This window comes from Callorhinus ursinus, unplaced genomic scaffold (assembly GCF_003265705.2).
Source record: "Callorhinus ursinus isolate GAN/ISIS: 27379988/994484 unplaced genomic scaffold, GSC_fseal_2.0 scaffold51, whole genome shotgun sequence".
NCBI classification, from domain to species: Eukaryota; Metazoa; Chordata; class Mammalia; order Carnivora; family Otariidae; genus Callorhinus; species Callorhinus ursinus.
Genome location: NW_027397113.1, coordinates 960,672 through 981,737, shown reverse-complemented (window position 1 = coordinate 981,737; position 21,066 = coordinate 960,672). Strand labels below are relative to the sequence as shown.

The 21,066-nt window shown below is 61.2% G+C and overlaps 1 protein-coding gene and 1 long non-coding RNA gene across 3 annotated transcripts; one reads left to right on the top strand and one right to left on the bottom strand.

The window, feature by feature from the left end:
* Positions 1-4,934: 4,934 nt before the first annotated feature.
* LOC141370937 (uncharacterized) lies at positions 4,935-9,934 on the bottom strand. Its single transcript, XR_012375437.1, has 3 exons — positions 9,848-9,934; positions 8,720-8,901; positions 4,935-7,728 (listed from the first exon to the last, which is right to left on the bottom strand). It is a non-coding gene; the product is annotated as an uncharacterized lncRNA (long non-coding RNA).
* On the top strand, positions 9,469-12,078 carry CDKN1C (cyclin dependent kinase inhibitor 1C). 2 transcript variants are annotated; one of them, XM_025878938.2, is made up of 4 exons: positions 9,469-9,778; positions 9,965-10,635; positions 11,135-11,269; positions 11,377-12,078. In XM_025878938.2, exons 2-3 carry the CDS (start codon positions 9,975-9,977, stop codon positions 11,266-11,268), a joined length of 795 nt encoding a protein of 264 aa, XP_025734723.1. In that variant the 5' UTR covers positions 9,469-9,778; positions 9,965-9,974; the 3' UTR covers position 11,269; positions 11,377-12,078. The 2 variants fall into 2 exon arrangements, with proteins under 2 accessions (XP_025734723.1, XP_025734724.1); XM_025878939.2 differs by having other exon boundaries at positions 9,475-9,778; positions 9,944-10,635.
* Positions 12,079-21,066: the final 8,988 nt, after the last annotated feature.

Genomic DNA, 21,066 nt, shown 5'->3' with positions numbered 1-21,066 from the left:
CCTCCCCCAAGCACCGCCTCCTTCTGTCCCGGCCCATGGTCCCCCAGCTGGAAGGGATGACACCATGTCTGACCATCCAATCCCACACCCAGTGTCTTCTAGAACCTCTGTCCATTGGAAACCCAATAGAGAATCCATCCAGAAAGGAGCAGGAAGGACTTCCAGAAAGCCAGAGGTCATAAGCCCATGCACTCCTTCCTACTCTGGAGACCCCCTTGGCCATCTGGCCACCTCCCCCTGCCTGGATGGCACTTTTAAGGTGCCTGGCTGTTTGGTGTCTCCTGGGGACGGCTACAGCGACATCTCAAGAATCAAGAAGCAGCCTCCCTTCTGCTCTCTGGGCGCCCTGGAAGCTGGCTGGGTGAGAATCTAGGGGATCTGGTGCCTCCCGCCCCAAGGCCCCCGGTCCCCTGCCCTGCACAGGGACGGTTGGCTCTTGCACACATTTCGGGGAAGCTGAAGAAGAGGGAGTGATAGCCCCAGTGTCTCACCCTGCCCCTCGCCCCCACGGTACTCGACACGAGTCCTAGCCCTTAAAATCCTCCCTGGGGCCTGTTCCATAAGGCAGTTGGCCCCTCTGCAGGCCAGCAGCCCCATACCTGCCCTGGTTTATTCACCTGTTTTGGACTCCACCCACCAGCCTGGAAGCCCCTGGAGGGGAGGGCCCCCCTGAGGTCCCAGGGAAACACTCCTAGCCTAGATCCTGATTGGACATTGGAGGAGGAGGGCCCGCTCAAGGTCACGCTGCCAACAGGGGCCTGCCAGGCTACCATAGCTAATGTCCAACCCAAGGCAGTCACTTGCTCCACTATTTTCCATAAATCAGCATCCAGAGCGGCCAGGAAGGGGGCTCCGCAGGGGGTCCAGCAGCCCGTGGGCCGGCAGGGTCTGTGCTCAGGGTGGAGCCCAGGGGTTATGGCCTGGGCTCCAAGGTCAGATCCTCTGGGCTGGCATCTCTATGACTTCCCAGGTCTCGCTTGGCGAGGGGCTCGTCCTCTCAAGACTGTTTCCCCACCTGTGAAATGGACAAGACCCGTCCCTGCCGTTTAGGAGCGTGACTGAGATAATGGACATGTAAGGTGCACGGCACGGGGCTCCCCGGCCCGGCACAGAGAGGGTGCCCACAAGCGTCCAGTCCGGGGCTGGCTGAGGGCACTGCTGAGCGCTGGGCCTGACTGTTCGATGGACGCAGGCCCGTCAGAGTCGTGGCCACCTCCAGCCCATGGCCCCCCTGGACTCTGGAAGGGGTGCTAGCGCTGTCCAGGCTGCAGAGTGTATAAATACCATCACACCCTGCCCGGCAAGTTATTAGGGAATGCACGTGACTGGGGGGGGTCTGAGTCCCCCCACCAGCCCACGTGCCTGCGCTTGGAGCAAATGTCCAGTTTATGATACAGCGGCAGCTGGAGGGGCCGCTGGTCAGGGCTGTGCATGCCCACCCCTCCGGGTCAGCAGAGAGACAGTGATGACAGGGAGCGTGCTGGCCACTGTGCCCGGATGTGCGGACATGGCCCCGGAGCCTCCTCAGGAGCCTGGCAGGGGAGAAGGCGGAGGGACAGAGAGGTTAAGCGACTTGCCCGTGGCCACACAGCCAGTAAGAGGCCATTGCTCTGCCTGATTCCGAAGCCCCAAGCTTTGTGCCTCGGCTAGGCAGTGCCCGCTACCTTGCCCCCTGCCCCAACCCCCTTGCCACATGAATGCTGTCGGTATGGAGTGGCCAGCAGTGGAACAGTCAAGGGGCTGCCAGGAGGAATCTGGGCCCACCAACACCCTGGGGGTAGCTGTGGGCTATGGCCATACCCCCTGTCCCCCCAGCAAAGGCCTGCTGCCTGCTCCCCTCCTACCGGCACCCCAGCCCCTCCTGGTACCACCCTCCCCGATGCCTCCTGCCCTCTCCTTCATGCCCCATAACCCAGGGGTCCAGCCCTCTCAGACCTCGTCCTTCCGGGCCCTCAGCCCTGCCCTGGCCTGGGGCACCATCATTTCCTGCCCAACTGACTTCCATGATTCCTCACCCCTGCTTCCGACCTCTGCTCATGGCACCTGCATCCACCATTAAATCTCAGGACCCTGGACCCCAAGCCGGAAGCCTCCAAGGCTCCTCGATGCCTTTAAGATGTCACCAGCTCCTGGGCTGGGGTCCCAGGCCCCACACGCCTGGCCCTCGAGGCCCTCCCCGGCAATCCGGTTCATTCTGGGCTCACACGGTACCAGCTGTGACCGGTTTGGCCACCTCTCTACCTGGGATCCCAGCCCCTCCCAGAATTCCCCTCCTCATCCCAAACCTAGGTGGGCTCTGATGGGGGCTCCTGCTGTACCCCACTTCCCGCCATCCTAGCACAGAGCACCTGGGTAGCGGAGGCTGTGGGAGGCTTGGAGGCAGACCCAGGCCTTCCCTGCTGGCCCACGGGGCTCCCTTCAGCTGCTGGTGGATCTTTGGGGAGCAGCTGACAGAACCTGTGGGGCACAGACTTCTCTCCGGGCGTGCTTTCCTGTCTGCTGCTAACCCTAACCCTAACCCTAACGGTGGGGCCCGGGCTCCCCGCCCAGAGATGGAGTTATGGTTCCTGGGTCAGTGGGCCCAGTTGTGTGAAGCTGCGGGAGCGGGTTGTTCTTGACCGAAGGCACCGGTGAGAGTGTCCGCAGGTGGCCGTCCAGGCTCCAAGGCAGGGGCCCAAGGAACCGGGGGAGGCCCAGGCCGGACTCAGGGCTCTCAACTGCCCGACTGCCCGGGGCTGTGACCAGCAGCAGTAATGCGGGGAGAGGAGTCAGATGGGGGGAGGGGCAGGGCAGGAGGAGGAAGTGGCGGGGGCTGAGGAGCCGCAGGGGGAGGGGACGGGAGGGGCCCGGCCTTACTTTGGGTCTTTAGCCTGGTTGACACTCCCCTTCCTCTCCCTGCTCCTTGGCCCCCTGGCCCCCTGCCCCCCCCCCCCCCCCCCCCCCCCCGGCCCCCGCCCCCCCGCCCCCCCCCCCCCGACCCACTGGAGACAGGAGAAATCATGTGTTATTTCCCAGAGTGGTGTGCGTGGTAGCCCCCCCAAATACCTATGGGTGATGGGGATTTTTTTTGAGAAGGAGGCTTTCCCCCTGCACAGCCCTAACCAGCCACATTGGGCAGCCCGCCCCCCCATTTAGACTTGAGGAGACTTGAGGTCCCAGAGAGCAAGGCCCTTGCCCAAGTTCCCCACCAGGTGAGGGTCGAATGGGCTGAAGGCGGCTCTGGGGTCCACCTGGGCTCCCTTTCCCCGTCCCCAGCCTGCGGGCTCCTGGCTGCAGTGTCACCCGTGGACACCAGGGGGCAGCAGGCGCCCAGCTTTCCGCCTCAGGGCCTGCGGCCGGCTGCCTCAGGGCTCAGGGGCTGTCACCTCTGACGCCTCAGCAGACCCCCAAACCATGCCTAGGCCATCGAGGGAGGCGGGGGACAGGCGTCCCTTCTGCTGAGTCCCTACTCTGTGTGGCCTGCAGGGCACTGGGGAGGACTGGCCAGGGCTCGGCCACTTCTACCGTCTGACCTCTGTCTCCACCAACCACTGCTCACCTTTGAAACCCAGCTGGGGGGGAGGGGGCGGGGGAGGTGTGGTGAATGAATGTGGGGGGAGGCTCTCCTTCCCTGGCCGTGGCCGCCCGACTCGCTCTGGGGCCCGCACACACCGTGTTGTGCTCGCTGCCCCTGATGCCCAGGGAGACCTCACCCCGGGGCCCGGTGGGCGTGTGGGCTCCTGCCTCTTGCCCTGCCCTGGGGCAGGATAGGGGTGCGGGGGGGGGGGGCCTCCGCGTCTCCTCCCTGGCTTTCAGGCTCTTCTCGGAACACCATGTGGGTGTGTTGGAAGCAGGGTGAGAGCTGGTGTCCCCAGCATACCCTGGGGATGGGAGCATGTCCCCAGCATGTCCCCAGCAGGACAGGGGAGGAAGGAAGTCGGGGGGCACCCGCTCACCCAGATTCATTCTTCCTGGTCTTTCCTTGGCAGAGTGAGCCCCTGAGCCCCGGGGACCTGCCTGGTCTCTGTCTTGTGGGTGCAGGGGAGGAGGGAGGCCTGGTGGGGCTCCGAGCTGGCCACAGGGTGTCCTAAGCCCCGCCTGCGTGCCTGTCCCCCTACCCTGGGAACCCTCCCCAGCCCTGGAGGGTCTGTCTGGAGCCTAGGATAACCCATGGTCAAGGGTGTCCTGGGACGGTCAGTGCTGAAACCGGAACGGTCCTGGACAAGCGGGGAGGAGGTGGTCCTTCTGCTTGAGACTCTGAGGGGAAGGGGCCCCTGGCCCGTTGTGGGGACGGGGCAGCAGAGCCCTCATGTCCAGGGCTGTTCCCTGCTCCCTCCACACCTCCCCCAGGGCCTGCCCAGCCCCTCCTGCTAAGTCCCGGGGAGTGAGGACCCCCGGCCCGGCCCAGACGGGAGCACAAGGCAGCCCCTGTAATCCGAGCTTTGGATTCCCGTTGTGCGGCATGTGGACGCGTCACCGGAGGGAGGCCGGCACCTGCGGAGGACGTGCCTGGCAGCCGCCCCGAGAACAGCCCGTCCTGGGGGGGCTGGGGGCGGGGCGAGCCGAGCGCGGGAAGTCGGTGCGGGGAGGAAGGTTCTCGCTGCGCCGGCGCTGGGCCCTGGGCCAAGTGTGCTAGGAAACCACCCCCCCCCCCACCAGCCCCGGCTCAGAGCTGGGCTGGCTGCCTGTCGCTGGAGGCTGGCTAGTTAATCGGTAACTCTCCACACTCCTCGGGGCCTCCGGGCCTCATCTTATGGGGGAGAAGGTGAGGCTCCGAGGGGCAGCAGCCTCCCCAGGGGTCTGGCCAGGCCTGTCCAGGCCCACTGTGGGGAGCTGTGGCTGGGGGTGGGGTGGGGGGTGGGGCAAGGGCTGGCCCAGCCCGGGGCTGTGGGGGAGGGGGTGGGGAATGGATGGGGCCCGCGGGCCTTTGGCCTGGTGGGGTACACAATGGACAGGCCAAGATCTACACAGGAGAGGGCAGACTGGGCTGGGCAAGAGCTTGGCCACCTCCCTGATGGGAGGCGCCTGAGGGGTCCGCCCTCCCGGGACTGGGCCACAGGCCCCCACAGACGGCCAGCCCTGGCTCCAGGTTTGGGGAACGGCAGGGGAGGTTAACCCTGGCACTCTTGCTTTCTTTCCTCTCCTGGCTTTGTGCTCACCCTCCCCGCATGGAAGTCCAGGGAGGGGCTCAGGGCCGGAGAAAGGCACCGATCTGCTGCCCCTGAGCGCTGCGCGCTTGCTCGACGTCTCTGAGCCTCTGGTTTCTCCCTTGCAAAACAGGCATCAAAATGCCTCCCTGTACGGGTTCTTGGAAGGATTAAGTGAGGCAAGGAGCTGGGCCCGGGTGCAGGGCGGGCTCAAGGTGTCTGCTGCTGTCAGCCTGGGGAATGTGCCTCGGCGCCTGCACAGCAGTCCGGGAGGCCTGCAGACAGACGCCCCTCGCAGGGTCCCTGGGGGCACGCCGGGGGCGGGCCCCAGGACACAGGCTGCCCTCCTGGGCTTCCAGCAGCAGCTCCACACGGCTCCCCAGAAGGAGGGGGCTTTGGGACACCCAGAGTGGAAGTCAGCCACCAGGCGGCAGCACGTGGCCGAGGACGGCGCCTCCCGGCCCGCCCAGCTCTGCCACTCGCTTGGGCAAGAGTGTCTCCCCATCGAGCCTCAGTTTCCTGGACTGCAAAAGGGGCCCGCTCCCTTGGCACTGGGGGGCACTGCCAGGGGAAACAACCCCGCCAGGCCCTGGGTTAGGGGGTTAGCTGCCTTAAGCCCTGGAGCAGGACCGAGTTCTTCAATCTGCCCAGGCCTGTCTCCTCATCCAGAAAATGACACCCCAAACAGGCCCATGCCATGCAGGGGAGTCGGGGGTGGGCAGCGCTGGCGGCTGGGACAGACAAGCCCCCCGCCCCCCGCGTGTTAGTGGCAGTCGACCCTTATTTCTCACTCCCATCTTGGTCAGGTGGGTGTGCGGAGGGAGCTCGTGGCTCTGCTCCCTGGGGTCATTCGGGGCTTCAGCCACCTAGGGGCTCTGCTGTCCCCAGGAGTACCTCCCTGGATGCCCCCGCCCCACCCCCGTCTGGCTGGCAGAGCAGGGACAGGAGGGGGCGGGTTAGCTTGGTTGGTGTGGATGGGCCCCGGGCGGGAGGGGGTGGGTGCCTTTCTGCTCTCCTGTCTGTGGCCAGCACTGGACGTGTGGCCCCCCAGCTGCTGAGGGGCTGGGAATGTGGTCTTTGTTCTGTTCGGTCAGAGGAAGAGGAAATGGTTTGGGGAACACAGTGCTTTTGCTTGGTCGCTCCTCCGCTGGACTGGGTGGTGAGTTCAGAGAGAGGTACGCTGGAGAAGCCAGCAGGGGGCCGGGCGCCTGCCGGGCTCCCCCACTCCTGAGTGGGCAGGATTTGGGGTGCTGGGGCATCCCGGGCGCCTCTCCTTGTGCTCCCCGGGGCCAGTACCCCCTCTCTGGTTCTGCCGTCTGCCGCAACAGAGTACAAACACTGTTCCTTTTGTTTCTTTTTCTCCTTGGAATATATTTTTAATTACAAAAGTAGAGCTTGGTTATTGTACTCAGACAGAGGTTTGCACACTTGGCGGGGGGGCCCTTGGGGTGGAGGCCTGGGCCTTCTCTCAGACTCCCAGCCCCCAGCCCCTCAGCTGTCCACCCCCAGGTCCGTCCCCGGCTTGGGGGAAGGGACCCAGCCCCACTGTTGGGACCGGCAGGTCAGTGAGCTGATGGGTACCATCCTTGACCGGATTCAGGGTCACATACTCAGAGAAGGTCACCTCCCTGCCCTAACAAGCCCAGGAGGGGAGGTGTCCTCGTGGCCCTTGGAGAAAGAGAAGCAGAAAGCCCTGAGGGAAAGCAAAGAGAAAGCCAGGCAGCGGGAGGAGGGTGAGTCAAACCTTGCTCCCTCCCCCACTATGCGTGGCCCTGGTGGCTTCCCCAGGCTCCCGCTATCAGCTCCGTCCTCCTCCCTTCCCTGCACAACAGGTGAGGCCCAGCAAGGGGATGCAGGAAAGCTATCCTGGGCAGCGCTTGGCCCCAGCGAAGAGGGGCCGCTATTGCCACACTGTGTGACACGAGGTGTGGGGGCCTGCCACTCCCAGTCCTTGGAGGCAGGACTCAATGTCACAATCCGTTAGGCTTATCACTGGGAGGGGGCCTGGGACCCACCTGTCTGAGCTCAACTGGCCCCCACGGTGGTGGCAGGGTGGGCACCAAAGGCAGTGGGAATGGCCCTCTAAGCCCACCCCCTGACCTGGACAGTGCTGGGGGAGGGCAGGGTCACGCAGGGGCCTGGTGCAGGCTCGGCTCCTGCTCATTTATGAAGCACCTACTAGGTCCTCTGCCCTTAGGGAGCCGAGGGCAGACAGGTGTTCATAGCACCAGGCAGTCCCTGCTAGGGAGGAGAGCTCGGACTCCCCTGGGTGTCTGGAGCAGGCGCTGGGAGTGGGGTGGCTTCCTTCCTTAAGGAAGGGAGCCGGCCTGGAGGCTGAATCTGGCCTGGGGGTGGGCTACTTCCCCAGCCTGCCCTCCTGGACAGCTGGAGCCAGGGCATCCGGACCTCTCGGGAAATCCTGGGGGCCACCTGGTTCCACATTCTGTGGTCACTACCGGCTGTGGCCCTGGGGAAGCTGGTGTGACCTTGGCACCGGGGCTGGGCCAGGCCTGCCTCCTTCTAGCCCCAGGCCAGGTGACGTCAGCCTGGTGTGAGGAGACCACAGAGCTCGGGGGATCTTTCTCAGTTCCTCTTTACGTTCCTGAAGATACAAAATTGTAACATCTCAATGCTTGTGGGGAGTGTGGAATGCGGTGCACAGAACAGAATAAAAACCAACCATGAACCACCGCTTGGTCCTCCTATCAAGACCCCAGGACCCTACCCTGTGCCCCCTCCGTCCCCTGCGCCAATGCCCACTCCTGTTTGTCCCATGGCCTCACTTCAACCCTCGCCTCCCCTGGAACCAGGATACCTCCTCCGGGACAGATTTGCACACTATCACACTGTCCCATCCCTGGGGAGTCCTGGAACCCACCCTGACCCTGTGGGGAGGCAGTCTGGGTGGGGTCGGGTCAGCCTTATTTTTCTCGCTGGGCTCATGGGCTCCCCCGGGCCAGGGGCTGACAGCTCAGGGCTCTGCTGGACCCTCCAACAGGTGCCTGACCCTGCCCACAACCCCAGCCCAGGGCTGCTTTTAGCTTGGGCTGGGGTGGGGGTGGGGTGGCTGGAGGCAGTTCCTAGGCTCCCCGCCCCACAACAGGCTGGGCCAAAGGGAAAGCTGCATAAAGTAATGGTCTCCCATGGCCTGGCCCTGCTGGGATGAGAGCCTCCAGGGAGGACCTGGGGCTGTGGCAAGGCCCGGCGTGTGGGGCAGAAGGGGTCTGGGTCCTGGCAGGTCCTTCCCTTTCCCCTGACAGCTGGAGTAGGGCCCTCTGGCTCGCGTGCCCCATCATTCTCAGGGTGTGTTTCCTCCCAACAACCAACGATATTTATTGGGCAGGATGAGGGGGTGCTAGCCTTCCAGGACGGTGGGACAGGTTAGCTAGAGCGGAGCTGCCCACCGCTCACCCCCACCTCCCACCTGGGGGTTCCCTGTGTGGTGGGGGATAAAGCTGGCCCAGAGGATCAGTGTACCCAGTCAAGACCCTAGGCTAGGCCGGGCCAGGCCCACCCCACTGGACAAGCCTCTAGCGACCTATCCAATACCCCATCCAGGGATAACAGCCTCCAGCCAGTCTGGGCACTCAGACCTCTGGCATTGTGTGGCCGAAGCCTGAGAGGTGCCGGGCACCTGGTCCACGACGTGGCGGGCATAGCCCCGGACGGGCTCCGCCTGTTTCCCATCCACTGAGCAGGGCTGGGCAGGCTCCCGGACCTGGTTCAGGACTCCAGGGGCTGAGGGCCGGCTCTCCAAGGTGTCTGAGACTTCGCCCTGTGGGGGGGGGGGCGCCGGGAAGAGTGGTTCGAGGCCCTTAGGGCCAGCAGGTGTGTTAGGGCTCCAGGTGCGCGTAACCCCGCCAGGGACTTAAGCCCCGGGCGCCGCAGGCCGCGCGGGGGCAGCCGAAGACCCCATCTCGCTCCAGCTAGGGCCGAGATGCCCGCGGCTGGTTCAAGCCCCTTCAGCTGGCGCTGGAGGCCCAATGGTGAGCACCGGCGGCGGGGCTGGCGCCCCCGGGGGGCGAGTCGGAACTGCCCGGACGCCGGGCCCCGCCGCGCCGATGAGGGCGCGCCGGCCGAGGGGGCGCCCGCGCCACCGCCGCCGCCGCCTCGCAGCCCCCGCCAGCAGACAAAGGAGCCGGAGGGGGGCGGGAGGGGGGGGGATGGGGCGAGGGGGCGGGGCGCCGCGGTGTCACGTTACCGCCCGCAGCGCCCTTTAACTCGGGCCCCGCCCCGCTCACCGCCCCCAGCCCGCTGCCGCGCGCGGCCCGCGCCCCGCCAATCGGCCCGCGCGCCCCGCCCCGCCCTCGGGTGGGTGTGTGCACGCGGCCAATGGGCGGCGCGCGGGGGCCGGGCCGCCAGCGGGGCGGGGGCAGACCGGCGCGGGCCAATCGCCGCGGTGTTGTTGAAACTGAAAATACTACATTATGCTAATCGCCGCGGGGCCCCCGCGCGGGGGGGGGGGTGGGACCCTCGCGTATAAAGGGGCGCGCGAGGGCTGGGCGTTTCACAGGCCAAGTGCTCTGCGCTCGGTAGGTGCCAACCAGGCCCGAACGAGCCGAGCGGGCGAGGACAGGCACTGAGGGGGCGCGGCCGCCGGCCGGACGACACCGCAAGCGAGACTCAGGAGCAGCCCAGGGCCCGACAGCCAGGTAGCCGCCGCGCCCGCCCTCCCGCCGCGTCCCTTTGCAAATGCAGACTCCGACTGCGCGGGGTCTCACTTGCGCCCGGCCTCCGCCCTCCTCTCCTCTCTTCCTCCTCCTCCTCTTCCTCTCCTCTCCTCTCCCGTGGCCCCGGCCCGCGCTGTCCCGGGCCAGGTTCGACGTGTGTCTCCGCAGCGCATTGGCAATGGAGCGCCTTGTCGCCCGCCGCACCTTTCCCCTGTTCGCGCGCACCAGCGCCTGCCGCAGCCTCTTCGGGCCGGTGGACCACGAGGAGCTGAGCCGTGAGCTGCAGATCCGCCTGGCCGAGCTGAGTGCCGAGGACCAGCGCCGCTGGGACTACAACTTCCAGCAGGACGTGCCACTGCGCGGCCCCGGGCGTCTGCAGTGGACCGAGGTGGACAGCGACTCCGTGCCCGCCTTCTACCGCGAGACGGTGCAGGTGGGGCGCTGCCGCCTGCTCCTGGCGCCCCGGCCCCGCCCGGAGGGCGCAGGCGATAGCCCGCCCCCCGCGCCGCCGGCCGATGAGCCCCTCGACGGCCTCGGGGAGGCGCCGGCGCCGCCGTCCGGCGGCCCGGTGGTGGCTCCCGCCCCGGCCCCAGCCGCGGCGCCGCAGGAGAGCGATGAGCAGGAGGCGGTCCCGCCGCCGCGCAGCCAGGAGCCCCTCGCCGAGCCGCTGCACTCAGGGATGTCGGGGCGCCCCGCGCCGGGCACTGCCGCTGCCACCGGTAGCGCCGCCGCCGCCGCCACCAATGCCGCCGCCGCCGCCGCCGCTGGAGGGGCTGTTGCCACCACCGCCGCCGCGGGAGGCGCCGCGATCAAGAAGCTGCCCGGGCCTCTCATCTCCGGTGAGTCCCGCGCGGCCCCGCCCCGGCCCGGCCCGGCCCTGCTTTGTCCGGCCGGCCGGGCTCCCCCGGCCTCGGGGGCCTCACTTGGTCCCCGCCTCCTCCCGTGGCATTAAAGGGCCAGCAGCGCGCTGGGCGCGGCTGCGCCCGCACCCCGTCCCGCCCTGTTGTTGTGCTCCCGAGCGGCTGGCGCGGGAGGGATGGGAGAGCGCGCGCTCGGGCCCCCTGGGCGCGCGATCCTCGCTCTGGCCGCGGGAGCCCCTCCCCGGGCGCGGCGGGCGCGGCGGGCGCGGCGCGGAGGGGGTTAAGCGCGGCGGCAGCCCCGGGGGGCTTGGCCGCGGGACAAGGAGAAATGCTTACACAGCACATTGCGCGGGCGACGTAAACAAAGCTGACCCGCCGCGGACCTCGGCGCGGGCGGGGACGGCGCCCCCACCCCGGCCCCCTCTTGGGTTCCCCTGCCGACCCCGCCCTGACCGGCTGTGCGCGCTGTCGCCCGCAGATTTCTTCGCCAAGCGCAAGAGACCCGCGCCCGAGGCCAAGGCGTCGAACGAGGTTCCCGCGGGATGCGCCGCCCCAGGCGCCGCTCCAGCCGTAGGCTCGGCGGAGCAGACCCCGCGCAAGCGGCTGCGATGAGGTGGGTACCGCCCCGCGCGCGCTGGGCGGGGAGGGGTCGCCCTGCGGGGTCCTCGTGGCCACCCTGTCTGTCTGTCTGCTGTCGCTCACCGCGCCTCTCTCCCGCAGCGTCGCGCGTAAAGAGCCCTGAGGGAGCCCGCTGGGCAGCGGACAGGACAGGAGCGCGGGGCCTCGGCTGGGACCGTCCATGTAGCAGCAACCGGCGGCAGCTGCCACCGAGCAGCGTTCGGTTTCGTGTTTAAAATTTAAAAAAAAAAAAAAACTGTGCAATGTATTAATAACGTCTTTTATATCTAAATGTATTCTGCACGAGGAGTACACTGGTCCCAAGGTGTAAAGCTTTAAGAGTCATTTATATAAAATGTTTAATCTCTGCTGAAACTCAGTGCAAAAAAATGAAAAAAGAAAAAAAAAAGGAAAAAAGAAAAAAACATGTATATTTGTACAAAAAGTTTTTAAAGTTATACTAACTTATATTTTCTATTTATGTCGAGGCGTGGGCCGCTCTGCCACGCGATAGCTCGGTTATTGGTTATGCCAAAGGCACGTCACCGCATCTGGTTATCGACAAATGTAAATTTATTTTTATAGCGGACTCTGGGGGGAGGGGGTCGCTCACAAGCTGTAGCTGCCGTACAAGCCCATCTAGCTAGCAGTTCTCTTCGCGCTTTCGCTGTCTCTTTTTATTATTATGATTATTTTAAACTTGAAGACAAATTTGTTAACATGGTTCCTGAGCCGTCTGCACCACTGCCCCGGCCCCTCGTCCGCCGGGTTCTAAATAAAGAGGCCGAAAAACGCTGCAAGTCAGCTCCGTGTGTGCGTGAACTGCCTCCAGCCTCCTTCTCTGGCACCCCCAGAAGTTAGGGAGATAGGACAGTGGACACAGGGGGCAGCCCAGCTTCTTTCTAGGCCACCCGTCCCAAAGCGACAGGGACTTTCTCCTGGTAGGGCAGGCCCACCACCACCTGCTGCAGGCCCCTAAGTTAGGGATGAGCGGCCCCGCCCTCTCTGTCACCCCTCCCTCCTGCCCCCCTCACGTGCGGGGCTGTGCGGCGAGACTCGGGGTGGGGGGCTCACTGCTTCCCCTGTTCCAGGGAAGCCACCCACACTCCAGCCGCCCTGGGCTGAGCCCCGATGGGGCTCAGGTGGGCACTTGTGGGGGATGGGCCAACGCCCATTCCCCCCCCCCCCCCCACTGCCGCCGCGCCTCCTGGGAACCAGCGCTTTCTATTCTTCAAGCCTCGCACAGGGTGGAGCCCCAATGGCTCTGGGGTTCCCAGCTTCGTGGGCCAGGGTCCACCGGGGTCCGGCCAGAAGACCCCCTGACGGGTTCCGGGCCTGTTTGCGCTCGCAGTGGGGGAGGGGCGGCCCAAAGGCCTGCGAGGGAGGAGGGGGGGAGGGGACGCGCCATGGGCCAGGGAGGGGTGGGGAGGGGTGGGGAGGGGTGGGCTCCGGCTGAGGAGGAACTCGAGGTCGCATGCACGCGCATGCACCCACCAGCCTTCTGGTTTCAAAGTACTCCCTTTCAGTCGAAAAGAGGAGGTTTATTTTATTTTATTTTTTTATAGCTGACCTATAAACCTCTGAAAATTATGGCTTACAATGGAAAGGATGACGTGAAGTAGCACAAACTGACGGCTGGCAGTATTTGTGCTGGTGCCTTGGGCCAGGAGAAGCAGGGGCCTGGTGGTGTATTTAAGTTAACCGTTTTGGGGCTGTAGGCAACACCAGACGTCCCCGATGGCTCAGGGACAAAGGCTGGGCTCAACCCTTGAGTCTGAAGATGCATCTAGATGTAATTAACTTCGTCTCCCCCTCAAGTACCTAAAAGGGCCTGGAGGAGGGAGATGGGGCTGGACAGGTCACTGAGAAATACCCCAGCAGTGAGAGTCGGGGGGCCTGGCCCCCCTCCAGCTTCCTATCAGCCTGATTACAACGTGGGAATTAGGCCTGCTTAGACCTGACATCAGGCTTCAAGCCTCTCCTGTCCCACCCCCTCCCCCTGCAGTGTGACCACAGCAGGGGGGGAAGAGGAAGCATGACGGCAGTTGAGGCAGGAGCGGGGGCTGCTGGGCCCGGCACCTGGCAGAGTCCCCTGCGCTCTACCTGAATCTGGCAGGAGAGGGGCACCTCACAGTCCCCAAGCACAGCTGTGCCCTGCTCTGCACACAGCCCCGGCATGAGAGCCAGGGGTGCAGCCCAGCTGTCCCTCCCCGCTTCCTGCTGTCACCCAAGGGTGGCTTTCTCCAAAGCAGGGCGAGTGCTGCCTCCCCATGGGAAGGTGAACAATGCTATCGTTTTTAGAGATGCCCCCCTGCCCCCCAGCAGGAGCTGCTAGCAGATACCTAGAGGTTGCTCTCCACAGGGAAAAAGCATCAGATTTGGAGCCACTGTGTGACCCTGGGCACACGTGGACCCGGCAAGCCCTTCTTTCCCTCGGTGGGTCTCCGTTTCCTGCCTTTGGTGCCCTGTGGTGGTCATATGAGGATATTAGGGACACAAGAACCTCTGGTGGCCCCCAACTCTCTTCTCCTCTGTACTCGTGACGGTGAGCATGGGCCTGCGCCCTGCTGTCACAATGGGCCCTTTCCTCTCCGGATGCCCAGGCCCTGCCCAAGCCCAGGGCGCCTGGGAGCAGACTGGCAGCCAGCACATGTGTGGGGATCCATGATGATGATGATGATGATGATGATGATGATAGTACTAATACTACAGCCACAACCAGGCCAACCAGTCTTGGGGCCCTAATGGCATGAGCCGAGCACAGTTCAGCGAGATCTTACCAATGCAGGCCCGCCATGTTCCCCGTTTGAGGAGGAAACCGAGGCATGGAGCAAGTTACCGGAGGGCGAGTCACTGACCTCAGCAGGGCTGCATTGCCCTAGCCTGTCTCTTGGAAGGCAGGCATGAGATGGGGCGGGAAGCCAGCCCCCCCGGGCTGCAGGAGGGGAATGTGAGCTCACACGCACAAAGCGTGGAGCCCCGCACCAGGCACACACAACAGGCGTGCAGTGAACGTCAGGGGCTCAGACGATGTGTCTTCTTCAGGCTCCCCCAGACACTAACTGAGCACATGCTGCAAGCCAGTCACTGTGCTAGGCTCTAGCCACATGGCAACTTCATGCAGACTGGGCTGGGGACAGATTGTAGAGCCTTTAACTAGGCAGAGGCTGGGAATGGGCCGCCCCAGGCAGGGGTGGGCAAGGGAGCTGCAGGAGGGGAGGGCTCCATGTGCACAGGGGGGACAGTGTATCTGAGCTGGAGGGTCTGAATGAGGCCGAGAGTGGGGCGAGGGGGCAGCCTGGGGGTCTCTTCTGGCTCCGGGGGGCCCTCGGCCAGCCTGGCTAACAGGCACCTAACAGTGCCTTTTGGGGTGTGGCTGCCTGGCCTCCCCACCCCCTGTTCTTTTCCTCCGGTTTTCTGGACCTTCCTGGGTCTGATGAGCTGGGGTGAAAGGTTGGATTTTATCTGTAGGCAGTGGGGAGCCCCTGGGGTGACAGAAGTTGCAGCAATTTTAAAAAGCGTGCTGAAGCTGCTGGGTGGGGAGGGAGGCAAGGGTCAGCAAGGGGCTCCGGCGGCCATCCAGGCAGAGGTACCCGGTCGGCAACTATTCCAAGGGCCTCCAGTGTGCCACACACCACTCTGGGCACCAGAGACAGGGCGGTGAATGAAAGGGACCCAGTCAGTCCCTGCTTGCAGGAGCTGCCTCTGTTGTGGGAGGTGACGTAGTGAAACGTGCTAAGTGATCCACAGCAGAGGAGGTGGTCATGTCACCAGTAAGTGGAGCTGAGCCCCTGTGTCAGGGCAGAGGGTGGGGGGCTACTGTCTAAAGCAGGCTGTGCCAGCCCCCCAGCAGGTGACATCTGAGCTTTACAAGGGAGGGGCACACACCACGAGGATTAACTGGGAGAGGAGTTCTGGGCAGAGGGCACAGGCGGTGCAAAGGCCTGGAGGCCTGGAGTGTTCATGGAGTGATGGGCCAGAGGGGCTGGGGTGCGAGGTGGGGTCCAGAGAGCTGAGCTGGGCTGGCAGGGAGGGCGAGCAGGACTTGCTGGTGGGCTGGAGCGGGTATGGGAAAACAGGTGGGGCGTTTGGGGCGACCGTAAGTGGGAATGTGGGTCATTCTCAGAGCTGAGGAAGGCTTTACTGAGAAGAGGAGAAGGGGAAAACAGAGACAGGGCCCCTTGTTTTGGACATAAATTGTCATCCAGGCCCTTCCCTGCCCCGATTCCCATTCTCACCAGGCCTGTGGACCCCAGGATGCACGTTTAGTGCTCAACCCTGCCAAGGAGGTGTTAGCCCTCCCAGGCGAGGACTTTTGGAGCCACTGGCCTGGTCGCCAGCCAGGACACAGCTCGCCCCCAAGCTCAAGAGCGCTGTTTCTTAAAAGTAAATTTATGCACCATTATTAACTAAAGTCGATATTTTATATAAGAGGTCACTCTCGGTGGTGTGCGTCCTGTGGGTTCGGACAGACGTGTGATGACGTGTGTCCACCACCACGGGGTCACGCGGAGTGGGGTCCCCACCCTAAAGCCCTCTGTGCCCTGCCTGTTCACCCCCCCAAACCCTGACAACCCCCGATCTCTGTCCCGTCTCCCTTGTTCTGCCTTTTCCGGAATGTCGTAGAGCTGAGGTCGCGGCCTGCGGCCTCCTCAGACCAGCTTCTCTCACCCACTGGTGCTCATTGACGGTTCCTTCATGACCATTCTCGGCTTCAGCGCCGAAGAAGATTCTGTTGGCTGGACGGACCACAGTTTATTTGCCCACACGCCTCTTGAAGGACTTCTTGGTCGCTTCCAACTTTGGACAATTATGGATAAAGCTGTGCAGGTTTCTGGTGTGGACACACATTCTTAACTCCACTGGGCGCATCCTGAGGAGCATAACTGCTGGGCCGTGTGGGCAGACCGTGTTGGGTTTTGAAAGAAAACACCACCGCCCCGCCTTCCAGAGTGCCCCCAACTACTCCCAGCAGCAGTGAATGAGAGTTTCTGCCCAAGGCACTGTTTTAACAACGTTTCTCTTGTGAGGACCACACTGACCACCAGATTTTAGGTGAATTAAAAAAAAAAAAGGAAAGAAAGAAAAAGAAACCTCATCACAGTTTAGACACAACAAGGACAAAGCAAAGTCAAAAATGCACACGGACAACAGTGGCTTTTGGTGAGCGCCTCACGGGTTCCATGGGGCTGGGACGGAGAGCCTGAGCGGGTGGTCAGCTCCTGGTCCAGCTGGTGTTGGTAGATTGCAGTATTGTCCCACTATCTGCTGCCCTGCCTTGCGGAAGGATTCTGCATCTCCTGCGGGTTGGGACCAGACCTGGCCGACGAGATGTGCTCGGCGTGACATAGGCTGTGGCTAGGAGCCACACCCTCGGGTGCCACCATCTTCTCTCTCCGCCCGGAGACCCGCAGGGTCCCAACAGAGGCTGCTCCTTCCCACCAGGGCGGGGTGGTCCCAGCCTGCAGGTGGCCTCAGCTGCGGATGTATTTGTTATACAGCATGAAGTACACTGAGCTGACAGACCGCTTCTTTGAAGATCCCAACCCACTGTTTTAGGTTTCCAGGAAAGGCACGAGGGCCCGACGGCCTTGTCAGGTTGTCCTGGATGCTTGGATGGGAGTCCAGAGATTATGGAAACTCCTTGGGGGGCACTAGCTCTGTACCATCTCGTCTAAGGGCTGGAGGCCGGGTCATGGAGCTTGGCAGGGCTCCCCGCCCCCTCCGGCCGTCTTCTGTTCTGTGACCGCTTGTGCTTTGAACAGTGTCCAGGAGGTGAGGCAGAGAGCGGCCCGGGCAGAGGGGCTGCATGTGGACCCATGGCGTGCAGCAAATGTACACGTTTGCACGGCTGCTGTGACAGGGACCCCGATTCTGCCCGAATTGCTGCGTGCCATGCCCATGTGTTCGTCCCCACCGTGGGGATTAATCACCCTGAGCTTTCCTGGGGCAGCAGAACCGGTAACAAGCTTCCGAACGAATGAAACCCCATGCAGCCCCCCCCCCCCCGCCCCGTCCCCTCCCACTTCACAGTGTGGCTGGCCTGTCTGGGGCCCGGGCTCTGGAAGCCAGGCTCATGTCCGCAAGCCACAGTGGACCGACCGTGTCAGTGGTGGGACTGAGGCATCGATTCACCTCTGCAGGGGGCTTGGCAGCCGATGGCTCAGGTGAAGTTTTCTCCAGGGCTGGCTCTCGGTGGGAGAGAGCTGCCTTGGCTGGAGTCGACCCCTTCCCCCCGGCAGCCAACTCCACCGACTGGTGGATGCGGGGCACAAAGCCCGGCCCCTTGCCTGGAGCACACAACTCTGAGCAGCTGCCCCAGGGCTCCTGGGGCCACTGGCCGAGAGCTTTGTCTCATCCATCTTCCCTCCCTGCCTCCTCCCTCCCCCGCAGGGGTGTGCCCAAGAGCATCCCTGACGAAGCCTCCTGCACATGTATGCACACATGCGGACACATGGAGACACACATACACACCATACAGAAACATGCACGCAGACACACAGACGAATATACACAGACACACACAGAGGCACATATATAGACACACACATGTCCAGTAATTCTTTTTTTTTCTTTGACAAAGGAAGAAAAACGTCAACTTTGGGACTTAGGCACAGACTCAAAGATGGAGCTGTGTGCCAACGGGCACCCCTAAGAAGGCCCAGTCGCCCTCCCTGGTGTTGTTTAAGACCCAGAGTGAGTGTTTCTAGGGGTGGTGGAGACGCAGATTATATCGCTGAGATACGCTCCCTTGAAATACGAAATGGAAAGGCCGCAGTGGCCTGAGTGGCATCTGCTTTGATCTTAGCTGTTGTCTGGAAGCCCTCGGGTGGGGTTCCTCCTTGGGGCAGCTTCCGTGTCAGGGGGCCCTGAAGTGTGACCACGACTGTGCTCCCAATGCTGGGGGCGTAAAGTCAGGTGAGCACGGGCATCTGGTACCTTCTCTTCCATTGGCATGAGAACACCTGTTCCAATTATTTCTTTCCAGGTGAAAACTGTCCCGGTGCTTTGCTGTTGAAAACAACGGTCTTGTTTATACCTATGATGTTATGAGTCAGGAATTTGGGAAGTGCTGGCAGGTAGTTTGGTTCTGCTTTATGGGGCATCAGCTGGGGGGGTTGGATCGGGTTGGAGGGGTCAACCTCCAAGCTGGTTCACTCCCACACCTGGCCTAGTGGACCGGCCGCCACTGGGGGGCCTCCGCCCCTCCTCCTGGGGCTTCTCCACGGGCCGCCTTGGGCTTCCTCACAGCATGGCTGCTGGATTCAGAGGCCACTGTCCCGGGAGCTGGGCAGGAGCTGCAGCGGCTGCCCACCCCCCCCCCCCACCACCACCTAGCCTGGCCATCGAGCAACAGCACCTTGGCCTCATCCAGCTAAGTTGGTGACTTACAGAGACCACCCAGGACCCAAGGGTGGACACCCCTGCCCTGCTTCTCCAGAGAGTGTGTGCCCACCTGGGCCACCATGCCCCTCCTGGAGTACGCAGAGCGGGTGCTCCATCCCCAGCATGTGCTGGAGAGTTTACTTCGGGACTCACCAACCAATGATGAGCTCAACTAAAAACAGCATTGTTCTCCTTTTGCGTGGATTCTCAGTAATACAGAAAACCAGGCCACTGAGTACTTCTTGGGTTTGAGCTGACCAACACCAGGAGTGGTGTTCTGCTCAGACATCAGAGCTGGGTGCAGTCCAGAGGCAGAGCTGTGCGCACAATTGTGTGCGTGGACAGCACGGACGCCTCCTCTCCAAGACCACGGACATGGTCCCACGATGACACTTGAGAAGCCCTTCTGCCTCCTTTTGCTGTGTGCCTGCTTGTTTATACACGCGTGTGGGTGTGTATGGTCACACTGTAAATATGTGTTCATATGGTGTGTGTGTTACACGCACACACACATACCGTGTATCACACACACATACCGTGTGTTACACACATATACCGTGTATCACGCACACACATACCGTGTATCACACACACACCGTGTATCACACACACATGTATACCGTGTATCATGCACACATGTATACCGTGTATTACACACACACACATATACCGTGTATCACACAAACACAAATACCGTGTGTTACGCACACACACATTTATGCATGCCCACACATATTGTGTATTAGGCACACACATATACCGTGTATCACACACACACGTATACCGTGTGTTACACACACATATACCGTGTATTATGTACACACATACCGTGTATTATGCACACACACATAGTGTGTATTATGCACACACATATTTACCATGTATCACACATACACATATGCTGTGTATTATGCACACACACATACTGTTGTATCACACACACACACCGTGTATTATGAAAACACACGTATCGTGTATCACACACACACACACACCATGTACTACGCACACACACATACCGTGTATCACACACACACATACCGTGTATCACACACACATATACCGTGTATTACACACACACACACACACCATGTATTACGCACACACACACATACTGTGTATTACGTGCAAACATATACCATCTGTTATGCACAAACATATACTGTGTGATACACATACACATTTACCGTGTATTACACACACACACTGTATATTACACACACACATACTGTGTATTAGGACCACACATATATACTGTGTATTACGCACACACACACACACACTGTGTATTACACACATTGTGTATTATGCACACACACACACCGTGTATTATTCACACACACAGTGTGTGTATTACGTACACACATATTTACCATGTATCATGCATACACATATGCTGTGTATTATACACACACACTGTTGTATTACACACACACACTGTGTATTATGCACACACACATACTGTGTATTACGCACACATATACTGTGTATTACGTGCACACACATACCGTGTATTGTGCACACACATACTGTGTATTACGCACACAGATACTGTATATTACGCACACACACATACCGTGTATTACGCACACACACATACGGTGTATTACACACACATATACTGTATATTACGCACATACACATACCGTGTATTATGCACACACACATACCGTGTATTACGCACACAATTATTGTATATTACATGCACACACATACCATGTATTTTGCACACATATACTGTGTATTACGTGCACACACATACCGTGTATTATGCACACACACATATATTGTATATTACGCGCACACACATACCGTGTATTACGCACACATATACTGTATATTACGCGCACACACATACTGTGTATTACACACACACACACTGTATATTATGCACACACACATACTGTGTATTACGCACACATATATTGTATATTACGCACACACATACCATGTATTATACACACACATATACTGTATATTACGCACACACATACTGTGTATTACACACACACATACTGTATATTATGCACACACACATACTGTATATTACGCACACACACACATACTGTGTATGATGCACACACACATACATTTACATACTTTCTTTTCGTTAACTTTGTGGCTTCTTTAAACTTACTGAGCACTAGATATAGTATCATTGTACCTCCTTGAAGGAATCCTTGCGGGAGCTCATCATCATGCACAGAGTTAATGGAATAGTGCGTAGGTTCTGTGTACTCAATGGCTAGTGCTGACGATCATCAACATTTTTCTAATCTTGTTGATTTGTTTCATCCCTCCAGCTTTGAACTTTTTTTTTTTAAGCTGGATCCCAGACCCTGTGTCCTCCCACGGGCGGATCTTTCCTTGCGGCGGGAGCAGGCCTCATTCTCGCAGGTGCATCCT

Excerpts from the sequence above, each read along its gene's own strand:
- CDKN1C (XM_025878938.2), top strand. The coding sequence starts at position 9,975 with ATGGAGCGCCTTGTCGCCCGCCGCACCTTTCCCCTGTTCGCGCGCACC. Across the intron at positions 10,636-11,134 it reads GCCCGGGCCTCTCATCTCCG|ATTTCTTCGCCAAGCGCAAG; the intron begins GTGAGTCCCGCG and ends TGTCGCCCGCAG.